This window comes from Tenrec ecaudatus, chromosome 1 (assembly GCF_050624435.1).
Source record: "Tenrec ecaudatus isolate mTenEca1 chromosome 1, mTenEca1.hap1, whole genome shotgun sequence".
Classification (NCBI taxonomy): Eukaryota; Metazoa; Chordata; class Mammalia; order Afrosoricida; family Tenrecidae; genus Tenrec; species Tenrec ecaudatus.
Window position 1 is genome coordinate 60,208,907 of NC_134530.1, and position 23,907 is coordinate 60,232,813.

Below are 23,907 nucleotides of genomic sequence, written 5' to 3' on the forward strand. Positions count from 1 at the left end.
ACACACACAAAAGAGATGGTAGGGGAAGGCCTGTCAGATGAGAGATGCTGGCACTCGATGGGCACCACGTGGTGGAATGAAAGGTGGACAGAGGTCCAAGGAAGAACTGGACACAGGAAATAACGTAAGAGTTGGTGTCAAGAAGGATTCCACCAAATGAAGGCCAAACATGATAGTGGGTCAAGAAGGAAATAGAGGAAAGAACTAGGAGGCAAATGGACATTTATAGAGGTCTAAATACAGACATGGGTATATGTAAATATATTTATATATAACGATAGAGAAAGAGATCTATGTACATATACTTATATGTTAAGTATAAAGGTAGCAGATGGACATTGGGCCTCTACTCAAGTACTTTCTCAACACAAGAACACTTTGTTCTAATAATCTGGCATTCTGTGATGCTCACATTCGCAACACGATCGCTAAAGACACAATGGGTGCATGAGCAAATGTGGTGAAGAAAGCTGATGGTGCGCAGTTATCAAAAGATATAATTAAAAAAAAAAAAAAAAAAAAAAAAGATATAATGTCTGGGGTCTTAAAGGCTTGAAGCTAAACAAGTGGCTAGCTAGCTGAGAAGCAACAAAGCCCACACGAAAGAAGCATACCAGCCTGTGTGATCGTGAGGTGTCAATAGGATCAGGTATCAGGCATCAAAGACCCGGGGGGAAAAATCATATCAATGTGAATGAGGAAGGAGTGCGGAGTGGAGATCCAAAGCCCATCTGTAGACAATTGGACATCCCCTTACAGAAAGGTAACAAGAGACGAGCCAGTCAGGGTGCATGATTGCACCAATAAAACATACAACTTTCCTCTAGTTCTTTAATGCTTCCCCCACCCACCCACTATCATGACCCCAATTCTACCTTACAAATTCAGCTAGACCAGAGCATGTACATGGGTACTGATAAGAGCTGGAAACACAGGGAATCCAGGACAGATAAACCCCTCAGAACCAATAATAAAAGTAGCAATACCAGGAGGGGAAGAGAAAGGTGGGGGGAGAAAGGGGGAACCAATCACAATGACCTACATATAACCCCCTTCCAGGAGGGGGCGGACAACAGAAAAGTGGGTGAAGGGAGACACGGGTCAGTATAAGACATGAAAAAAATAATAATTTATAAAATTTCAAGGGTTCATGAAGGAGGGACGGTGGGGGAGGAAAAAAGGGGGGAAATGAGGAGCTGATACCAAGGGATCAAGTAGAAAGAAAATGTTTTGAAAATGATGATTGAAACAAATGTAGAAATGTGCTTGATACAATGGATGGATGGAAGGATTGTGATAAGAATTGTAGGAGCCCCCAATGAAATGATATTTTTTAATTAGCAAAAACTACTCAAAAGAAAAAAAAAAGGCAGTGGCAAGGTCCCCAGGGAATGCTGAAGGTGGACTTTGGGGCCAGGGCGTGGTGCCCCAACAGACTGGACTGGAAAACGCTCCTAAGGGCCAGCAAACGATCCTTGAACGAATTACAAGCTTTTCTTTCTTTATGTGTTTTGTTTTGTTCTTTGTCAGTGGTTTGTTGTTGTTGTTTTGTTGTCTGGTTGTATACTGTTGCTGTGTTTTCCTCTGTCTTGTTTTCGTGCATGTTATTGTCTCCACAGGTCTGTCTAAATAAGACAGGTTGGATAAACTATCTGGAGGAAAACCAACGGGATCGACAGTTCCGGGGGGACTTGGGATAGGGGGAGATGGGAGGGTAAAGAAGTGGTGTTAACAAACACAGGGACAAGGGAACAACATGGGACCCAAAATGGTAGTGGGGGGGGAGTGGCAGGCCTGGTAGAGAATGATCAAGGGTAAGGTTACGTAAAGAGGTATAGCAGTAACCCAGGTGGGGACAGAACATGGTAGTGGGGTAGGAGGAAAGTCAAGGGAGATGGAGGAAAGAGCTAGGAGTCAAAGGGCATTTATAGAGGTCTAGACAAAGACATGTACATGCAAATATATATGAGGATGGGGAAATAGAGCTATGTGTCTATATATATAGGTTTAGTATTAAGGTGGCAGAGGACCTTGGGCCTCTACCCAAGCACTCCCTCAATGCATGAATACTTTCTTTTATTAAATTGGCACTCTACGATGCTCACCCTCCCGACACAACTGCTGAAGCCAAAGCGGGTGAACAAGTAAATGTGAAGAAAGCTGATGGTGCCTGGCTATCAAAAGAGATAGTGTCTGGGGTCTTAAAGGCTTGAAGATAAACAAGCGGCCATCTAGCTCAGAAGCAACAAAGCCCACATGGAAGAACACACCAGCCTGTGCGATCACGAGGTGCCAAAGGGACCAGGTATAAGGCATCATACAATATATATATATATATATATATATATATATATATATATATATATATATATATATATATATATCATAGTGAATGAAGGGGGAAGTGCAGAGTGGAGACCCAAAGCCCATTTGTCGGCCACTGGAGATCCCCTCACAGAGGGGTTTAGGAAAGGAGATGGGTCAGTCAGGGTGCGAGGTAGTACCGATGAAGAACACAGCTTTCCCCCAGATCCTGGATGCTTCCTCCCCGCAACTACCATGATCCGAATTCTACCTTGCAGGACTGGATAGGGCAGAGGTTGTACACTGGCACATATGAGGGCTGGAGGCACAGGGAATCCAGGGTGGATGATACCTTCAGGACCAGGGGTGTGAGGGGCGATGCTGGGAGAGTGGAGGGTGAGTGGGTTGGAAAGGGGGAACCGATTACAAGGATCCACATGTGATCTCTTCTCTGCGAGATGGATGGCAGAGAAGGGGGCAAAGGGAGACTCCGGATGGGGCAAGATATGACAAAATAAAATCTATAAATTATCAAGGGCTCATGAGGGAGGGGGAAGCGGGGAGGGAGGGGAAAAAAAAGAGGACCTGATGCAAAGGGCTTAAGTGGAGAGCAAATGCATTGAAAATGATTAGGGCAAAGAATATACGGATGTGCTTTATACAATTGATGTATGTATATGTATGGATTGTGATAAGAGTTGTATGAGCCCCTAATAAAATGTAAAAAAATAAAATAAAGTAAATTTCAGAGTTTAAAAAAAAAAGAAGAAGACAATGATTCCAAGCCATCCAGACGTCCAGCAATGAGGAGACGCATTGCTGCCATTTGCTGAGAGGGGAACTGCAGCCATGGGCCAGGTCTAGGGGCACCGGACCTGGAGCACAGGATCTGTCCAGGCCTTTGGCACCCATGGGGTGTCTTAGCGGAAAGCTTCTAGGAGCTGGGCAGTACTCAGAAGCCTGGAGCATGGCGCCCCAGGCACAGCAGGCTCTTCCCTTAAGACCCGGGCCGACTTTGACAGACTTGGCCAAGACGCAGGGTCTAATTTCCTGGTTTCCCTGCCAGAAACTTCGGAATGTCCGGTCTGTTCCAGGCTGAGAATGAGCTGCAGCAGAATGGAGGCGGAGGCAGGACGCTCCCCTCTGGAGAGCCCTCCCTCGCCCCAGCTGAACCCTTTCCCAGGAGGGCCAGACAAGGCCAGGCCCGCATGTAAGAATGCAACAATGCTCACCCTTCCACGCTCCTCCCTCCTTCCAAACTAGCTTCCGACCTCAGCCTCTCTTAAATCCTTCCCTCATCCCTTCTCTACCAGGACTCTCCCACACCTCTGGTGATCGGGTCCTGCCTGTCCAGTGGGCTTTCCCCAAAGGATCAATCATTGCCACTCCAAAGTTAGGGACCGGTCCCCCCCACACACAGGCATTTGGCTCCCCCTGGTGGTTCCATATGCACATTGGGAAGACGTGCTGTGGAAGCGGCTCAAATCACCAAGGACCAGATGTTGGGCTGTGGGCTGAAGTCCTGGCCAAGAAGGTCCGGAAATGTATGCTCTGGCCCACGCTTGGCCAATGACTGGCTCTACAGCTGTGGGCAATTCCCTTGACCTCTGTGAGCTTTAATGCCCTTGACTGCAAATCGAGGCTAGTGAGAGCTCATCCTTGAGCTAACATGTAACAGAAGGGTTTTGTCTCTTGGCAGTCTTCCATCTCACTCCCTCTCCCCCCGCCCGCCCACCCCCACAAACACCACCACCACCCTGCACCTTAAGGGGCTATGATATCTTGGGGCAGCTTAATAAAAATCTCCTTTGTACAAATAATTCCTCCCCAAACATCCCAATCTGGGATAGTCATAGTAAATGAATTCTGCTGTCACCAGACATTAACTAAACAGGACCAGGCCCTTGCCTTCAGCGGGCTCAGCCTGGAAGGGGAAAGAAACACTCACAACGATAACACAACAGAACTAGGCACTGAGGCCACAGAAATATAAAGGGGGGAATAACCAACCCCCATTCAAGGGTACGGAGAATCAAGAGAGGCTTCCTGTGGGAGGTAACACCTGAGAACTGCTATCTGTGTTAAATGATTAGAATGGTTAACCCACCATCCTTATGCAATCTGTACACTGAGCAAATCCTCGGAGAAGCTGGCTCACACGAAGAAGACTGTGGCCTCGGGATTGGAGGAGGGCTCATTTACAACCTGCGGTGTGCAGATGACACAGTCTTGCTAGCTGAACGTGAGGAAGGCTTGGAGCACTTGCTGATGAAGATGAAGAATTGCAGCCTTCAGTGTGGAGGACAACCCAATGTAAGGAAGACCCAAACCCTCACAGCTGCACCAATGGGTGACATCAGGATCAATGGAGAAAAGGTTGAAGTTGTCAAGGAGTTTGTCTTGCTTGGATCCAGAGTCAATGCTCATGGCAGCAGCTGTCAGGAGATCAAAAGACACGGCAGTAGGTAGATCTGTTGTGTAGGACAGACAGTATTGTACTTCAGGATACATCTGGAGATATTCTTTTTCTTAACAGTTTTATTGGCACTTCACCCAAATGTCATACAATTCAATACCAAAGTGATATCAAGAGGAGTTGTACGATTCTCATCACAGTCAATTCTAGAACATTTTCTTCTATCTTGTATTCGTTGTTATTCATGTCATTATTTTTTTAATTGTGGCCAAAATATATGCATAAAACATTCTCCGATTTAACAGTTTCTACGTGTATAAATCAGTGCCACTGATTATACTCCTCGTGTTGTTCAACCACTATTGATATTCTTTTTCAAATTATCCCACCACCCTTAACATAAACGAAATACCTCCTAAGCATCAACCCTTCCTCCTGCACCAATGGTAACCACTGGTCACGTGTGGTTTCTTTCTTTTTTGAGTAGTTTTCTTGATAAAGTATTCACATACCATACACTTCCATGGTTGAATTGCCTTTACAAAGAGTTGTATATATATCATCACAATCCATTCTAGTGCATAGTTTCCAGCACCAGGATTAGAAGAAGGCTTATTAACAACCTGAGATCTGCAGATGACACAGCCTTGCTTGCTGCAAATGAGGAGGACTGGAAGCACTTGCTGATGAAGATCAAGGATGCAGCCTTCGGTGTGGATTACGACTCACTGACTCACTGTAAAGAAGACCCAGTCCTCACAACGGGGCCAGGAGATAACATCATAAGAGGGGGAAACACGGACGTTGTCAAGGAGTTCATCTTGCTTGGCTCCACAATCAATGCTCATGGAAGCAGACGTCAAGAGGTCAAACGACTCACTGCATTGGGTAAACCTGCTGCACGAGACCTCTTGAAAGTGTTGAAAACCAAGGATGTTACTTTTAGGTGCCACCACCCAAGCCAGAGTATTGTCCATGGCCTCACATACATGTGAAACCTGGACTTTGAATAAGGTAAAGCAAAGAAAAATCGATGCATTTGAATCATGGTGTGACCAAAGAATACTGAAAATACTATGGAACATCAAAAGAACAGATCTGTCTTGGAAGAAGTGCAGTCAGAGTCTGCTCCCTAGAGGCAAGGATGGTGAGACTTCCTCTTATGTACTTTGGAAGGACATCATGCTCGGTAAAGAGGAGGGACACCCCCCCCACTATCATGATCCCAATTCTACCTTGCAAGTCTGACTAGACCAGAGGATGTACACTAGTACAGATGGGAACTGGAAACACAGCGAATCCAGGGCGTTTGATCCCTTCAGGACCAGTGGTGTGAGTGGCGATACTGGGAGAGTAGAGAGAGGGTGGGTTGAAAAGGGGGAACCGATTGCATGTGACCTCCTCCCTGGGAGATGGACATCAGACAAGTGGGAGAAGGGAGATGTCGGACAGGGCAAGATATAGCAAAATAATAATTTATAAATTATCAAGGGTTCATGAGGGAGGGGGGAGCTAGGGGGTGGGGGCGTAAATGAGGAGCTGATGCCAGGGGCTTAAGTGGAGAACAAATGTTTTGAGAATGATGAGGGCAATGAACGTACAAATGTGCTTTACACAATTGATGTATGTATGGATTGTGATAAGAGTTGTATGAGCCCCTAATAAAACGATTAAAGAAAAAGAGGAGGGACAAAAAAGAGCACACCCCTGACGAGATGGATTAACTGCAACAATCGGCACAAACAGAAAGCATGAGGCTGGCACAGGACAGGGCGGTATGTCGTTTAGTTGTGCTAGGATCACTATGCGTTAGAGCGGATTCAACAGCACCTAACAACAGCAACAACACCAAGCAGCCCCACAGCAACACACTGACAGAGGAGTGGAGGAGAGCTTCTTAAATATAACCAAACACCTTGGGGAGTCAGGATCATAGCCTCAGAGGATACCAAGGTCAACTGGCATAACAGTTGACAGTGAGTGTTCGACCCCAGTGTTTTCCAAAGTGCATGATCCTGCCCTCGGTTGGGGCACTGGAGCGATCCCGGGGAGGGGCGCTGCAAAAACAGATACCTATACTTTTTTTTTTTTTGAAAATCTAACACGAGAAAACATTTTAATTAAACTACAGAAACAATGGTTATAGTACAGAATGTTCATCCGTGAAAAGATACACCATGTTATAAGTACTTACAAAGTTACAAACCATTTGCTTCCTTAACATTTTTTTCCACTTTTAAGTTGATACATTAAGATGATTGGATTTGACCATTTGGGGGGGTGGGGCAAGGGAAAAAATGTGCATTTATCATCAGCTAGATGTGCTCACTGTATGCTCCGTTATTTATATGCAAGGCCCGGGTGACTGGAAGTGCAGTTGTCAGGCATTATAATAAACTGGACAGCCATTTGTTTCTGCAGGACAAGGCAGCTTTACACAGGAGCCACCAGGAGAAAACAGGAAACAGCCAAGCACTCTGCACTGCAACAGGCCACCTTAACAGCTAACCAGCATTACTCAACTGCTACACAACTGCGCCTAGTGCACAAAAATACATAAGAGATTAGAATGGTGTTTGGTAAACAATCATTCCAAAATATCAAGTCTTTTCACCTGAAAAGTCTTTACACAAATTTGGATTCAGATTACCATTTAGGTCAAGGTAAATAGCATATACAAATTACACCAACTTTCGTTGGTTTCTTTTTGTAATTTTAAGGAATGAGGGCATTGTTGAGTCAATCTGTTGACAGCTTTAGGCTATTCAGCACACGTTTCCTTAAGAGTCAGGAATCTGTTTAATTTCAAACAAAAGTCAGCACTAGATAACAGAAATGAAATTTTACCTTAAATATCCAAGCCAATAATGAAATCTGAAGTCGTTCACCTCACTAAATTACAAGAAATTTGAATAACAGCAACAAAATGGCACATAAAATGAAGCCTGCCACCTGAGGCCAAGCTCAAAACAAATAAAAAGTTAGACAAATGTTACAAAATAACCTTTTCAATAGCCAGTTGCTTGTTCCAAGAACTCTTCTTTGATGGACTGAGTACGTGTGGTCCTTTCTCCCCAAGTCCTCCATTATGTTGCTTGCTGGTACATCATTGTTTTAAGAGGACACCGCTCCTTCCTCTTCCGGGGACTTGGGGGGGCAGATACCTATACTTTATCGTCGATTATAGTACATAAGTTTTTCATTGCTAGGGGGGTGCTGAGTAAGATCTTTTTTTGTTTGTTTGTTTTTGTTTTTCTGTAAAGAGGGCTGAGGACCAAATAAGCTTGGGAGCCGACATTCTAGCCGACTTTGGGGTCTTAAAGGTTGGAGTGGAGACCCAAAGCCCATCTGTAGCCAATTGGACACCCCCCACAGAAGGATTACAAGGAAGGGACGATTCAACCAGGTGCAGTACAGCACCGGCGAAACACACATCGCTCCTCTAGTTTCTGAATGCTTCCTCCCCCCCTGCCCCCACCTCACTAACATGACTCAGTTCTACCTTAAAAATCTGGCTAGACTGGAGTACCCACATTGGCACAGATAAGAACTCTCAACACATGGAATTCAGGACAGATAAGCCCCTCAGGAAAGTAGAAGTAGTGATATCATGAGGGTAGGGGGATGGTGGTGGTGGGAGGTGGAGAAAGGGGAAACCCATCACAAGTTTCGATATATAACACCACCACCCCTCCACCAAGAGGGACGAATAACAAAAATGTGGGTGAAGGGAGACAACAGACATTGTGAGATACGAAATAACAACAATAATACATAACTGATCAAGGATTCACAAGGGTGGGAGGGTGGGGGAGGGAGGGGAAATAAAGAGGAGCTGACACCAAGTAGAAAGAAAATGTTTCAGAAATGTTGATGGCAACATATGTACAAGAGGCAGCCCGACCCTGTCGCTGAGTCAGCATCGACTCCATGACAGTACGTTTATTTTCCTCTAGTAGCATTTTCTTGCTATTGTCACATTATTCTGTAAGACAAGAGGGCCTTTCTCTGTACCTTACCCCCGGCCCTCACTAGAATTGCCTTTGCATCCATAATGCTCGCCCCTTTTTTTTTCAGTTTAATAATCATCATGGTTTATTGAGAAAAAAAGATTTTGTGAGAGTTCCCCAATAAAATTATTAATAAAAAATAAGCTTGTGGGAAGCCATCTAAAGTACAACCATCTCCCTCCCTGGGGGAAGGAAGCGGGAAGAAAACTAAAGACGCGTGGAAACCGCTGGTCCAATAGGCTAATGGATTCCGGGAACATCGGTGTCCGTGACCATGAAACCAGAGACTAGATGGCACCCAGAGGATGGATCACACATTGGAAGGTCCTGGATAGAGCTGGAGGTGTGTGTGTGTGTGTGTGTGTGTGTGTGTGTGTGTGTGTGTGTGTGTGTGTGTGTGTGAGAGAGAGAGAGAGAGAGAGAGAGAGAGAGAGAGAGAGAGAGAGAGAGATCAGGCTTACAGGTCAGATAGAGACTGGCGGAAACTCTGGTCCTAAATGAACTCATCCTCATGGCTCAATTTTCAACCAAACAGACTGGTTTCTAAGAGTGAAAATAACTAGTGACAGACACACCCCTTGGAATAACCAACTATTAGAGATCAAACGGGCAGGCAGCACGTGCCTAAGGACAAAATTTAGAAGGGTTAAGAAAGAAAGAGAGATGGAAACAAGAAACAGGGGAGATCCCTGGGCAAGTGATGGTGTGTGAAGATTGCTATAAATGTCATGAAACACATGTGCATAAATTGTTGAATGGAAAGTGATATGCTTTCTGTATATGGGACCCAGGGTAGTAGACCCAGAAATAGCCGCTGGACCAGCTCTGCTGCGACCGCAACTGGCTGCCTACGAGCTTTCTGCTGGCTGCAACCTGTTTCGCTTCATTAACTTGGATCCACTCACGGAAACTGTATCCTTCCTTTTAAAAGTTAAATAAAGGCATCCTAAGAATAAATGAAGTGGAGAAAACAAAGGGAACAAATAATTACTAACAACTTTAAAAAACGTAGAGGTCTGGAAACATCATTAGCTGTCTTGAAAGCCACGAAAAAAAATAGTAAAACTGGGGACAAAAATGAAAAAGGAACCGTTAGTAACTGGATTAATTATTACCTAGGGGAGGTATGGCAGGGGAGGACCGTAGGAGGGGGTGGGGGAGGGGCCGGGGAAAGGACGGGGAGCTCACAACAATGAGTAGAAGAAACTGTTCAGAAATTGATCATGGTGATTGCACAAATCTTCATATGATTGACAAGTATATTGTATGTTATGTGACATATAAACCAAGAAAACTACTTTTAAGATTATCTAAGACATTAAAAAAATAATTAAGTGATCTGTGCTGTAAACCCTCGCTGGCTTCACAATAGAACACATGAATGTACCCCACAAAATCTTATTTAAAACAGGCGACCAAAAGAAGACGAACAGATCCCCCCACCCCCACCCCGTCCCCTACTTCCTACCGAGTCCATTTACAGGTACAGGAGTTAGGATTTCAAAGTGAGGGACAAAATTCAATCTATAACCTTTCACTGAACTTTAGTGAACTTCCTTCATCTGCAAAATAAAAGTGAAAGGAGGCCCGAACCTCATAAGGCAGTTATGAGACAGCAACACACTAATCTGTGTAAAGAGCTTCAGAAAAGAATCCGACAGTAAGTGAGTGCTCGCTACACCGATGTGAAGAGAACACACATCCTCACAACCTCAAGACCAACCGAGACGACCCTGAGCCTGTCAAGGACTTTATGTTACTTAGTTTGCCGTTCACAGCAAACACCCACAGAAGCAGCTGTCAGGAAATCAAATGACACACTGTAGTGGGCGTTATCTGCCGCAAACCACCTCCTTAGAGCACTGAAAACTCAGCCACGAAGGGGAGCAGCCTGCCCTGGCCTGGTGTTTCCAGTCGCTTCCTACGCCACGTGAATACAGGCCAATGAATACGGAAGATGGAAGAGAAGGCCATGTGTTTGCATTAGGATGCGGTGAAGACCAGCGACAGCTTGCTGGACTGCCGGGGACTGGTTCCTGGAGAAGGGCATTGTGCTTGCTAAAGCAGAGGAGCCAGTGTGTTGGACAGGGTTCTCTAGAGTGACAAGCTAGATTGCTACTAATTATATATAAATATGTTTATAAAGATAGATATATAATACAAGAAATGAACCGTTAAATTATATACAGATAGATAATACAAGAAATTAACAGTTAAATTATAAAGCAGTGAGACACTAGCAGTCCTTCAAGTTTTGAGAGCCCCCAGTTGCCAGTCCCCTTCTGTAGAGATAGCTGGGCTATATATCTCCAGGCAGCAAACAGCAAGGCAGGTCCCCAACTGTCACCAACTGTCGGTCCCCAACTCCAAAGATGAACATTCCAATCGTGTGGGTTTAAAGGGACCTCAACTTACAGCGACACAGTCCACAGGCTAGACATCCCACAGGTAGTGTACCCCTTTAAACTGAGGCACAGAACAAGCAAGGCGAGGCTCACCGAGCCATTTATCCCTCTGTTCTTCAGTTAATCCCACTTGTGTTTATGGGCCGGGCTGGCACAATAAACTATAGCAATCCACCCCTTGCCAACCTGGCACCTGTACACAATTCTTTACTCATACATACTTATATAATTTCCAGTTATTAATGAAATCACACTTATACTTATCATCAATCATCTATCATACATATAAATGAAAACACATTGAGTCAAATTATATCGGATATAACATACTTGAACAAAGGAAATATATGCCATAATCACATACAAAGAAAATACATTGACAATTACAAGCCTCGCTTTTGCAATTGATCACGTGGTCATAATTAATAGGTAGAACTACCTTCTACTGCTACCCATTCTGTATTACCTTTGCCCTCAGCAAGCACCTCAGCTGGCTGTGGTTTTTGGCCTGGCGGGGTGACCCAGACCTTCATTCCTGAGGGGTCTGGGTCATATAAGTACTGTCAGGATTGGGTTGCTGCAACTTACCCTTTACTTTAATCACAGGGCATGGCAACACTAAGAGTCGGCCTATGGGATCTCCTGGATCGTAAGGAAGAAGAGGCTTGATTGGCATCGTGGCTGTAATAATGGACTCCAACGTGGGAAGTAAGGTGAGGGTGATGTAAGTTTGGACAGTGTTCATGTCTGTGTATGCAGGGTGTCTATGAATCAGGCACCTAGCAACAATAACAACAAGTACGCGGATGGATCCTCAGGGAGAATCTCCGTCTAGACCTCTTTCCTGAGCTTGACGGATCAGCATCCCAAATGTGGCTTGCTGGCTGGCTTGGCGTGAATGTCTTGGAAGTCCCACAAGTTCAGCAAACCTAAAACTGAACACAGAAACCCATCAGCACCCCTACATCACACCTCCCACCCAGAGTTTCCCAAGCCAGCTCCCTAACCCTTGTTCTCTGTCTGACCTCCAAAATATCTTTGGATACATCTCCACTGCCCTTCACTCCAGCCCACACTGCCATCATTCCTGCTGTTCTAGAGCAAGCGGCGAGGTCCCTGGGAGGGGTTAATGTGTGTCTTCCGCTCACATAGGCATTAGAGAGTTAGAACGCCTGTAACCATTGGCATTGTTAGGGGTCATGCAGTCGGTTCTGGCGCTAGTGACCCTTTGGACCCAACAGAACAAAACCCTGCCCATCTTCGCATTTGTTCTCATGTTGGAGTCCATTGTTGGAGCCACAGTGTCAATCCCTGTCCTTCAGGGCCCTTCTACTTCACCAAGCATGGTGCCCTTGCAGGTGCCGGTCTCTCCTGATCACGTGCCCAAGGTAGGTGCTCTAAAGAGCATGCTCACTGTCCTTATTCCAAGGCAGATGTTTGCTCTTCTGTAACTGCAGAGGTCGTGTAAATAACATAGTATAAAACCTTCCATATTATAAGGAGCCCTGGTGGTGTAGTGGTTTTGAGTTGGGCTGTGATCCGCATGGTCTGCAGTTCAAAGCCACCAGCAGTTCGGAGGGAGAAAGACTGGGCTTTCTACTCTCCTCAACAGTCTTGGAAACCCACAGGGATTTGTAGAAGTCAGCATTGACTCGATGGCAGAGAGTTGTTTTTTTGTTTCATTTTGGTCCATAATACAATCTAATGTTATGTCAATGAAGCTATTTCAATGTTTTGGTGTGTCCTGAATCCAACCACTCCGGATTACAAAATGAGCAGATGAGGGGAAAGTACAAGTATATCCATGGAAAACAGATGCTAAGTGAGAATGGACAAGGACCATGGAACACACCAGGTGGACAGCCCACAAGCAATGACTTGACACAGATGGGACCCTGATCAGAACTTTCAGCTTCCAGAGCTGTGAGAAAATTAAGTTCTGTACTTTCCAGCCATCCCCTTTTGGTCTTTTTGGTAGGAGAAAAGCAAGACAGGCTTTCAGTCTTGCCTCTGGAGCGGTCACAAATATGTCCTTGACCTGCTGCCCTGCTCCAGTTCCTTCCAGGCCTCTCACTGGCCCCAGGGCCAGATCTGCATTCCAGAGTGGCTTTCTGGAACCTTCTTATGAGGAGTCTCACACTGGCCTTAGCTCCTCTTCCTCCTCTGTGTGTGTGTGCGTGCATGTGTGTGTGTGTACGCGCATGTGCACGTTCTTGCCTGTGGTCTTTAGCACAAGCTGTTCCTTCTGCCCTGCCCGGCACTCTCCCCGCCCAGTTCCCCCATCACTGGCTGATGGCCGTTCAAAGTTCAACCATCCCTCTTCCAGGAGGCCTTCCCTGGCCCCAGCGCTCCGTATGCACCCCGCAAAACAAACACTTGATTGTAAAGATGCGTCCATGACAGGGTCCTCTGACAGACGGTGAGTCACAGGAGAGAGAAGGAACATTTCAGTCTTATCCTGTCGCCTGTCTTCTTCTTAGTCCTGTGCCTGGCATACAGGAGATACAGGAGGCACCTGGGGAGAGAGAGAGAGAGAGAGAGAGAGAGAGAGAGAGAGAGAGAGAGAGAGAGAGAGAGAGAGAGAGATAAGAGAGAGAGAGAGAGAGAGAGATAAGAGAGAGAAGAGAACAACACATGAGAGGCCAGAACAGTCACATGGGGGCTGGGGGACTGTAGGCGGGTCAGGGTTTCTCCGGAGTCACGAGAGGCAGGCAGTGCGAGTTGCCAACTGTCTGAGAAGCTGCCAGGCATCCTGTGCCAAGAGGGCCCAGTGGCCAGATCAACTGGGAAGCCTGTCCTTTCTCCTGTGGCGTGGAAACCCACAGAAGGATTTTAAGTCACATGACCGAAGGTGAACCACCGGACTGCAAGGTATGGAAGCAGGTGGGCAAGGCTGGGGCTAGAAAGACTGTGGAAGAAGAGGTCACAATGAATATTCCTGGGAGGGAATACAGCAAACTAGAGGGAGCTGCGTGGCCGAGGGGCAGAGATGGAAGGAGACTTCAAAAAAGAAAATTGTAATAAAACACGTATGGCCAAAAAGTGTCATTTTAACCGCTTTTAAGGATATAATTGTCATTAAATACATTCACCATGTTATGCAACCTAGTTCCAAAGTTTGTCAGCAGCCTACACAGAAATTCAGGACCCATTGAGCAATCACTCCCCAGTTCCCTCCTCCTCCCCAAATCAAGACCAAACCCACTGCCACGGAGTCGGTGACGACTCACGGACGACTCCCAGGGAGCCTAGAGGACAGGGTAAAACTGCCCCCCATGAGTTTCAAGACTGTAACTCTTGACAGGAAGAGAAAGCCGTCTCTCCCACTCCTCCTCCCAGCTCCTGGTAATGACTTATACGCGTTTGGTCGTCTGTATATTTGTCCATTCCTGATATTCCATGTCAGTGGGGCGCAGGCAGTGTTTGTCTTTTTCGCACTGGTTTCTTGAAGAATAATGTTTTCCAGGTGCACCAGGCCATTTGGAGCTGGCCTGAGAACCGGGCTTCCTCTCGATGGCTAAGGCAGGAAGACCTCGTCGCGTGCGCCCTGTTATGTTGACAGACTTGTGAATCATGCGACTGAACTAGTGGGCCAAAGAAGTATTTTAAAGGATGCACACCAGGTGTATGTTGCAGGATCTGGTGTCTAAAATCTTGAACTTTTGGGGTTAATTCTCCCCTCCCCTTGTTTGTTATTTTAAAAAGTGATGGGGTAAAAGTTCACGGAGCAAATCGGCTTTCCATTCAACAGCTGTGCACAGGCTGTAACTCTCAGCGCGTCACAGCGCTCTTCTGACTTCTTCCAGAGCTGACCATTTCCCTCTTCCCCGTTGGCTTTCCTTCCCCTTCCTGCCTCCGGGCTTTCCCCTGGGCTAATGCCCTCTTCTGACCCCCTGGGGTTGGGGTTGGTCTAACTGGGGCCCTTAGTCACCTGTCTATCCTGAGCCTGGGGGTGAGTGAGTTCAGTTTCAGGCTATGGTGTCTAAGGGTTATAGCCTCCGGGCCTTTTCTTTTTCCTTTGTTTTTTTTTAAAGGGAAGTTAAAACTGCCTCCTTCTAGAAAATGAGAAAACATATAAAACTAGAAATAATAAAAAATGGAATTCCCTGAAATGCCTCTCCCTGAAAATGAGCAGTGATAGAAACATCCCTTGTTGTCCCACTAAAAGGGACTGGAAATGGACCTAGGTGAGGCTCTGGAGAAAGTGACTTATCCCCAATAGGCTTGCAGGAAAACACAAGACCCCACCCACTCGGATGGGTCTCTATTCCCCTGGAACAGCGGAGGAAGGAGACACCTGGAACAGCAGAGGAAGGAGGAGGTTCAGAATCGGTAAAGGAAACGGCCTACAGGTTTAATGGCCTCCAGAAAGTGCTACCTCTATTACCATGAGACCAGAAAGAAGAGACGGTGCCCAGCTACGATAACTGGGCATTTTCATCAAGGACCTGATAGATGGATACTGATCAGCAGGGAGAAAAGCATGGACTAGAACTTCAGACTCCTCGTATGGAAGCCAGACTTACTGGACCCATCAACACAGAGAACTCCTGAATTGAATGCCCCCAAATAATCTTTCAACCTTGAACTAAATCTAGTTTATGAAACCTATCTTAAACTAAGCAGCAGTTCGGCCCAATTAATACAGAATGCTTGCCTCAGGCATAGTGCTCTGGTAAAGAATTGTCTACTCGAGGGCAAAAGAACAATGGGTCATTTAAAAACAGATGAGAAGGTTAAGGTTCAGAGAGCCTAAATTGTGATGAAACTATACGGGTAGACAAGGAATGGTGTCACAGGTGAAGTTTGCAACCATGTCTCTGAACTATTCGGACAGGAATTGTGCATTTTGCAACCCAGAAAAAAGAGAACACACTTTTAAATACACGATACATTTAAATCTAATTTAAGCTATGCATATTTTAGTATGCATAAGGGCCAAATATTATATAAGATATACTTTAAATTGTGAAAGTATTCATTGGGGGTGGGCAGTTAAGGGAAAGAAGATGAAGCAACAGACCGGATGGTAGATTCTGGGTACTGTGTTTGGCCGGGTTGAATAGCGTGACGCTCATATATGGGTAAGAAAGACCTTATATCAAGAAGTAGTTATATATCAGGAAACTATCCCAGCTCAGTCCAGATCAAGTCCATAAGCATAGGTCTCTCTTCAGACTCACGCAGCCACGTGCAATGAAGCAGGATGCAGGGAGGTCACAGGCGGGGGTGCAGAGTATAGAGCCAAGGTCTCAGAGGGACCCTCCAGCAGGAAGGTGCAGGCAAAGAGAGAGGTTCCCAGGCCCTCCTATGAGACAGTCGGCCAGCCGTACCCACCAGGAGTCACCATCAGGCTGTGCCATGATTGACAGATTGGATACCATGCCTACACTATTATATCTCTTCAAGTTGACATGTAACTAACTACCACAGGTAGTTGACTAACTACCACAGGTGCTAACCTGGGTCAAGTGGCAGATTCATAAGAGGGAGGTGAGAAATCAAGGAGGAGTAAGCTTTTGGCCATCTGATCAATGCTTTAAACTGTTGAATACAAAGTTGATGATCTGAAATATAGATCCCTGCATAAGTTACAGTAAAAATTAAAGGAAATGTGGCCTTGGGCCGGTTCTGAGCTAATTGTCAGACCCAGCGCAATCTGAGTTCTCCCAGAGCAGCAGGAGTGCTTGCTTTTGGGGCCAAGATCCTTAACTGCAGGGACTGGTGCACCAAGCAGAAACTGCACCCCAGAAGCAGCAGTAGAGGCCGGGCTCCAGTAGAAGCTTCATTCCTCTTGTCTGCTTGCCAGCATTCCCAGACTCAGAGGTCGTTCTAGAAGATTTGGGACGGAAAATGTTTCCCTTGAAAGATGCTGAAAGGGGCGCCTTCGCCATCCTTGCCTCAGCCTGTCACGGGATGTTTGTGCAAACAATGGGCTTCCTCTCACACCAAAGTCCATCAAAATGTTAGGATGCTTTCAAATCCTTCAGACCACATTACCCACTGTGGGGTATAAAAAAGACTTTCCCCCAAAGATATGTTGAACATTAGAAGCTGTTTGCCAGCACAAGGTCGGAGGTCAGATGCTTAGAGACATCCTCCCTGAAGGCAGTCAGCCTTCAGCCTACTGTCTGGTCCCACCACAGGTGGGGCTCACTCCCTGCTGTTAGGGACAGTGGATTGCTTCCCCTGAAAGCTTGGAGGCTCCAGCACAAGGGCAATCAAGGTTAGGCCTCCATCATGAATCTAGGATCTGTCCATCTTGTCACATGTGTTACCCCCAATCCCTCCCCTGCCTATTGTGTGGATACCCCTAGATCATCCCCCTCCCATTACTGTAGTACCTATAGGACAACCCCTTCCTGTGACATATGCCCTCACCTGGAATTATATAATCAAGATAGATAAGCCTTGATTAGCAATAAATCTCGCTGGCCCTCCTCTCCTGCCCTCTCTGCCCGTGCTGTGCGTGGACCTGGCTGTTGAGATCATGGCCATCCAGGAGGTCAGCATGCTACCATGAATGAAATGTGTCTGGCTTCTTTATTTTACTCTCTCTCCCATCTCTCTCCTCTTACTCTATGACTTTACTATATTCTTTATATATCTTCACCATACAATTGTGCTTACAGAATCCATGATTAGTTGTGGAGGGCTGGCCTTACCCCCACAAGACTGTGCCAGTGTGTGGCTATTTCTGGGGAAACCACGAAAGACTAGTGGTGGTCAAATCCTGGGCACAGAGTTTGGAAGACTCACTTCAAGAAAGGAAGTCTGTGAGGGAAAATCAAAGTATTGCTTCGTTTAAAAATATGAATGGCAATCAAAACCACCCAACATTTGAAGGGGAAAACGTAATCTGAGAGAAAGAGAAACTGCCAAGAAGAGAAAAGAACAAAAAATAAATTAAAAAAAAAATTTTTTTTCTTATTTTTTTTAAAAATTTTTTAATAAAAGAAAAGACCAAAACTAGCCAACCCAGACAAAACAACACAACCTTCATTACCGAGGAAATTCAGATACTGCTTTTTTCTTTTTGTAACAGAATTCTCACAATTATCCATAGCCAAGACAGAATCTATTGACCAACTAGAGAGGAGAAGAACTCCTAGACATTAAATAATGGAATGTATTTTGATAGATTAAAAGCCATGTTCATAAGAAGTCACACAAAATTCATCTGGAGGATTGTTCAAGATACACTGATAAATTAAGAATTCCAAATAAAAGATATACAGATTTAAAGAAAATAATCAGTAGCCAAATTAACTTTTCTTCATAGTATAGTAGCATGTGAATCTTCAAAGTCTAAAGGACATTTGATCTTGACTTAGAAGCCCTGTGGCATAGTACTTATGCGTTGGACTACAATCCACAAAGTCGCAAGTTTGAAACCACCAGCTGCTTCTCAGGAGAAAGACAGGGTTTTCTAGTCCCATAAACAATTACAGTTGAGAAAAAGAGAGAGAGAGGGAGAAAGAGAGACCAGGCTTCAACCTGGTGCGCTAAGATGTGAATACAACATACCAGGGAACCAGGTATGTACCGGGAACCAGGTATGTACCTGGAACATATAGAAAGGTCTGCTGTGGGGGCCACCCCAATCTCAACTATGTGCCCCGCCCTGCTTCCCCGTCCCCCACCCCTACCTGCTGGTCCCCAGAAGAATGCACTTCAGAGGACAGCACTGAAGCTACAGCTTCGGGAAAGGGGCACGTCTGATGAGAGCACACAGGAGGAAAGAAGAGGGAAGGAGAGTGAGGCGAACACATCCTGGCCCACCAAGCCCCCAGGAGGGCAATATTCCTGCTCAGAGCAGACAATGCACAGAGAGGACCACAGGGCCAGCTCCACCATGAGATGCAACATCCCTTACTGAACCATAGCACTACAGGGGACAGCACTGGAGACACAGTGTAGGAATTGTGCCCAATCTGACCCCATCACACTGGGGCAAAACACCAAAGGCACGCCACAGAGCAGCAAGGATCATATAGAGATGAAATCCCTGGGGAATACCATAAATAGACTTTGGAAACAATGTGGCACCCCATCAGACTCAACTAGAAAACACTCCTAAAGGTCAAAAAACAGACCTGGCACTATTTATAGGCTTTTACATTTTTGTCATTGTCTTTCTTTTTGCTGTTTTTATTTTGTTTTTTGTTGTTGTTATTGTTTTGTTTGTTTTGTCTTCCTTTGTGGTTCTGTTTGGCTTTGCCTGGTTTTTGAGCTTATTAGTGTCTCTGCATGTCTAAGATAGACAGGATAAAAAATTCAGAAACGAAAACAACGGGAGGAGTGGGAGAAAGGAAGGAGGGAAGGAGGGGTGAGCAACCAACCCGGAGACAAGGGAACAACAAGTGAACTAAAATCAATGGAGAGAAGGACGTAGGATGCCTAGTGGGGCTTGATCAAGGCCAATATAGCAGCGAGGAATTACTAAACCCGAATGAAGGCCGAACATGATGGTGGAACAAGAGGAAAGTAAAGGGAAATAGAGGAAAGAAACAGGAGGCACAGGACATTTATAGAGGTCTAAATACAGACAAGTACATATGTAAATATATTTATATGTAACGAAAGGGAAATAGATCTATGGACTTATAGCTATATGTTAAGAATTAAGGTAGCAGATGGACATTCAGCCTTGACTCAAATACTCCCTCAACACAAGAACACTTTGTTCTAATAATCTGGCATTCTGTGATACTCACCTTCCCGACATGATCACTGAAGATAAAGCAGGTACATAAACAAATGTGGTGAAGACAGCTGATGGTGCCCGGCTATCAAAAGATACAGCATCTGGGGTCTTAAAGGCTTGAAGATAAACAAGCAGCCATCTAGCTCAGAAGCAACAAAGCCCACATGGAAGAAGCACACCAGCCTGTATGATCATGAGGTCTCAATGGGATAAGGTATCAGGCATCTAAGACCCAGAACAAAATCATACCAATGTGAGTGAGGGTGGGGGAAGGAGGGGATGAGGAGAGGAGACCCAAAGCCTATCTGTAGACAATTGGACATCACCTCACTGAAGGGTCACAAGGAAGAGAGAACCCAGTCAGGGTGCAGTATAACACTGATGAAACACACAACTTTCCTGTAGTTCTTTAATGCTCCCCCCCCCCACACACACACACTATCATGAGCTCAATTCTACCTTAAAAATTGGATTAAACCACAACATGCACACTGCTACAGATAAGAGCCAGCAATTCAGGAAATCCAGGATAGACGAACCCTCAGAGCCAACAATGAGAATAGAGATACCAGGAGGATTAGGGGAAGGTGGGAGAGAAAGGGGGAATCAACCACAAGGATCAATATATAACCCCCTCCCAGGAGGACAGACAACAGAAAAGTGGGTGAAGGGTGACAGAGGACGATGTAAGATATGAAAATAATAATCTATAACTCATCAAGGGTTCATACAGGAGGGGAAAAATGAGGAGCTGATACCAAGGGCTCAAGTAGAAAGAAAATACTTTGAAAATTATGATGGCAACATATGTATGAATGTGCTTGACACACTGGAGGAATGCATGGATTGTGATAAGAGATGTAAGAGCCCCCAATAAAAGTATTGAAAAACAAAAGAATGGTAGAAAATGTATTGTTTGTTTAACTAGAATTGAACCGGACAGCCCCTGGTTAATCTGGCGACCTTACTCCCTGCCGTTTCTGCTCCCTCTGCCTGTACAGGTGGCTCTTTCCTCAAATTGCATATTGAATCTAACCTATCATTCAAATGATTGTATTTTATTTTACAAGTTCTGCAACTTAAATTTTGTTTTTTTAATGACACCAGAGAAGCTGAGTGAGAGACCAAATTCAGACCCAGCTTTAAGCCCACCCAACATGGGGAGGGAGGACTCAGTGCCAAGGGCAGAGGCTTTGGCTTCACACAGTGCCCAGCCCTGGGCATCTGCAGCCTCAGCCACCAGAGGACAGGGCAGGCAGATGGACGGCTCTGACGCCGGGTGCTGAGTGCTAGGGCCTGGGTACTAGGGACTAAAAACCAGTTGCTGGTTTTGACATCAACTCACGACGATCTCTTGTATGTTGAAGTAGCATTGTGCTCCATAGGGTTTGCAGTGGCCAGACCTTTCTTCCTAGTCACCTCTAGCCACCAACCATTCAGTCAGCAGTCAATATGTTAGCCATTTGCACCACCAAGGACTTTGGGTACAGATGACAAGCACTGGTAATTGAGCCCATCAGTGAGTTTCAGGTTCCAATCACAGGGAGCCAGATTTGGCTCTGAGCACTGGGCTCTGGGTACTGAATACCAAGCACAGGGCAGAGGGTACTGGGCTCAGAGTTCTGTCATGAGTCTGATGTCACTTGCTCCCAGGCCCGGGCTTGGATGAGGAGCTGGCCAATCCCCAGTTGTTTAGTAACAGCTGCTGGCCTGGGTTAGAGAAGAAACTTAAGGAGCTAAGGAGAGGGGTGGGGATGTAGGGGTCAGTGGGCAGTGCCAGGCCACTAGGGCAGGCTCATTTGAGGCTGGAGTTCCAGGCTTCAGAGACAGGAAGGGAGGGTGGGGGCCTTGTGGCCCCGGGTCTCTACACCCTCCCCCTTTGTAGTCTCTTGGCCCCACTCCCAGGCCAAGGCAGCTGGAGTGATCCGTGTGGGCCCGAAGCAGCTTGGATGCCAAAGGCCTGTCTCACGTCTCAGAACACAAGGATCCAGCCAGAGTGAGGGCACGCCTGAAAGTAAAAAGCAGAGGCCACGATGTAAACAGAGATAAAATGGGAGAGACAGGCTTGCAGCCCCTAGAGCAACGTGTCCCAGAGGCTCTGCTCCAGGAAGACCCACCTTGGCTTATCTCTGCCCAGGCCCCGCCTTGTCTGAGTTTGGTCCAACTTCCCTCCACTTCCTTCTGCTGTAGGGAACAAAAGAGATTCCAAGCCTCAAATTTGACTTACAACAAAATCACTGCCATCATGCCGTCTCACAGCGACCCTCCAGGGCATGGTGGAACTGCTCCTGTGAGTTTCCCACATTGTAACTCTTTATGGGAGGAAAGCCTCATCTTTGTCCCACATAACAGCTGGTGGTTTCGACCTGCTGACCTTTCGGATCTCAGCCCAACATGCCGGAGTCCTCAAACTTTTAAACAGGGGCTAGTTCACTGTCCTTCAGATCCTTTGGAGGGCCGGATTATAGTTTGTTTGTTTTTTGAAGGCAGCTTAAAAACCTTTATTAGAATCAGCCACTAGTTTTCATCCACGTTGACTGTCTGCAGGTTTTTGAAAGTGGTGACGGGCACGTAGGTGACCAGTGTGTAGAGCTTGTTTGGGGAATCTTCATCCTCGTTTCGTTTCCTGGACAACCGCACACGGATGCCGTACGGGACGTTCCTGATTCCTTTGGCCCACACAGCTTTGTTGAGCCTGGTGTCAATTCGTACATCTGGTGTCCCCATCTCCTTCATGGCAAACTTCCGAATCTCCTTGAGCGCCCGAGGGGCACGCTTCTTGAAGCCCACACCATGGATACGCTTGTGAATGTTGATGGTGTATTCCCTGGTCACGACCTCGTTGATGGCCGAACGGCCCTTCTTCTTCTCACCGCCCTTCTTCGCAGGAGCCATAGCGCCGGGACCAGGCTGGAAAAGGTATAGTTTAAAAAAACAAACAAACTATGAACAAATTCCTATGCACATATCTTATTTTGAAGTAAAAAACAAAACGAGGCAAAAACACGCGCGAACAGGATCAATGTCCTCGGCGGGCCGCATGTGGCCCGCGGGCCGTAGTTTGAGGACGCCTGCCAGAGTGTCACCACTATGCTATCAGGGCTCCTAAATGCAGCTTATGAAGAACATTAAGTCTTTTTTTTTCAAGTCTTTTTTTAAATACTTTTATTGGGACCTCGTACAACTCTTATCACAATCCATCCATCCGTCCATTATATCAGCTCCTCACTTCCCCCCTCCCTCCCCCATCCTCTTTCCCTCCCGCATGAACTCTTGATAATTTATAAATTGTTATTTTTTCATGTCTTAAATTGACTGATGTCTCCCTTCACTTTTCTGTTGTCTGCCCCCCAGGGAAGGGATTATATGCAGATCATTGTGATTGGTTCCCCCTTTCTTCCCCCACCTTCCCCTTCCCCTCCTGGTATGGCTACTCTCAATAGTGGTCCTGAGGGGTTTATCTGTCCTGGATTCCCTGTACATGCTCTGGTCTAGCCAGATTTGTAAGGTAGAATTGGGGTTGTGATAGTGGGGGGAGCATTAATAAGTCTTAAACAGGACAAGGACAAGGCATAAGGACCTTCAGCATGAGGTCCTAATGGTATCCAAGGGTTTTCAGAGAACCAGGGCCTCAAATAGGACATGGGAGGGCAAAGGAAACCGCCACAGACACATGATTGGTAGGAGATCAGTACATCACAGTCGCAGGTGGGACTACAGAAGCAGGGCCGGGGCCATGAGTGGGACACATACATTATGCTAGAGAGAAGCGCTTCCAAGACTGGTCCAGGGCTCTCCAACCAAAGCAGTCCGGATGTGACTCGTGACTCTATGACCCTAGAACCCCTAAGTCCATGAGGGACACACCAGGCAAGTCTGAAAGGGATAGGCCGGCCCTCTCTGGGCTGGCTGGCAGAGTGGTGGTGTTGCTAGGGGTTAGGTATTCGGTGCTGTCGAGTCTAAACTGACTTGTAGTGACCCGGTGCACAACAGGACATACCACTGCCCAGTCCTGCGCCATCCTCAGCGCTGCTCCTTGTTTGAGCCCATTGATGCAGCCACGTG

The 23,907-nt window shown here is 46.2% G+C and overlaps 1 protein-coding gene and 1 long non-coding RNA gene across 2 annotated transcripts; both read right to left on the minus strand.

Moving 5' to 3' along the window:
• Positions 1-6,817: 6,817 nt before the first annotated feature.
• LOC142434464 (uncharacterized) lies at positions 6,818-7,873 on the minus strand. Its single transcript, XR_012781152.1, has 2 exons — positions 7,725-7,873; positions 6,818-7,259 (listed from the first exon to the last, which is right to left on the minus strand). It is a non-coding gene; the product is annotated as an uncharacterized LOC142434464 (long non-coding RNA).
• A 14,486-nt stretch (positions 7,874-22,359) lies between these two features.
• On the minus strand, positions 22,360-22,744 carry LOC142434472 (large ribosomal subunit protein eL31-like). The gene has a single exon (XM_075539183.1). It carries the CDS (start codon positions 22,735-22,737, stop codon positions 22,360-22,362), a length of 378 nt encoding a protein of 125 aa, XP_075395298.1. The 5' UTR covers positions 22,738-22,744.
• Positions 22,745-23,907: the final 1,163 nt, after the last annotated feature.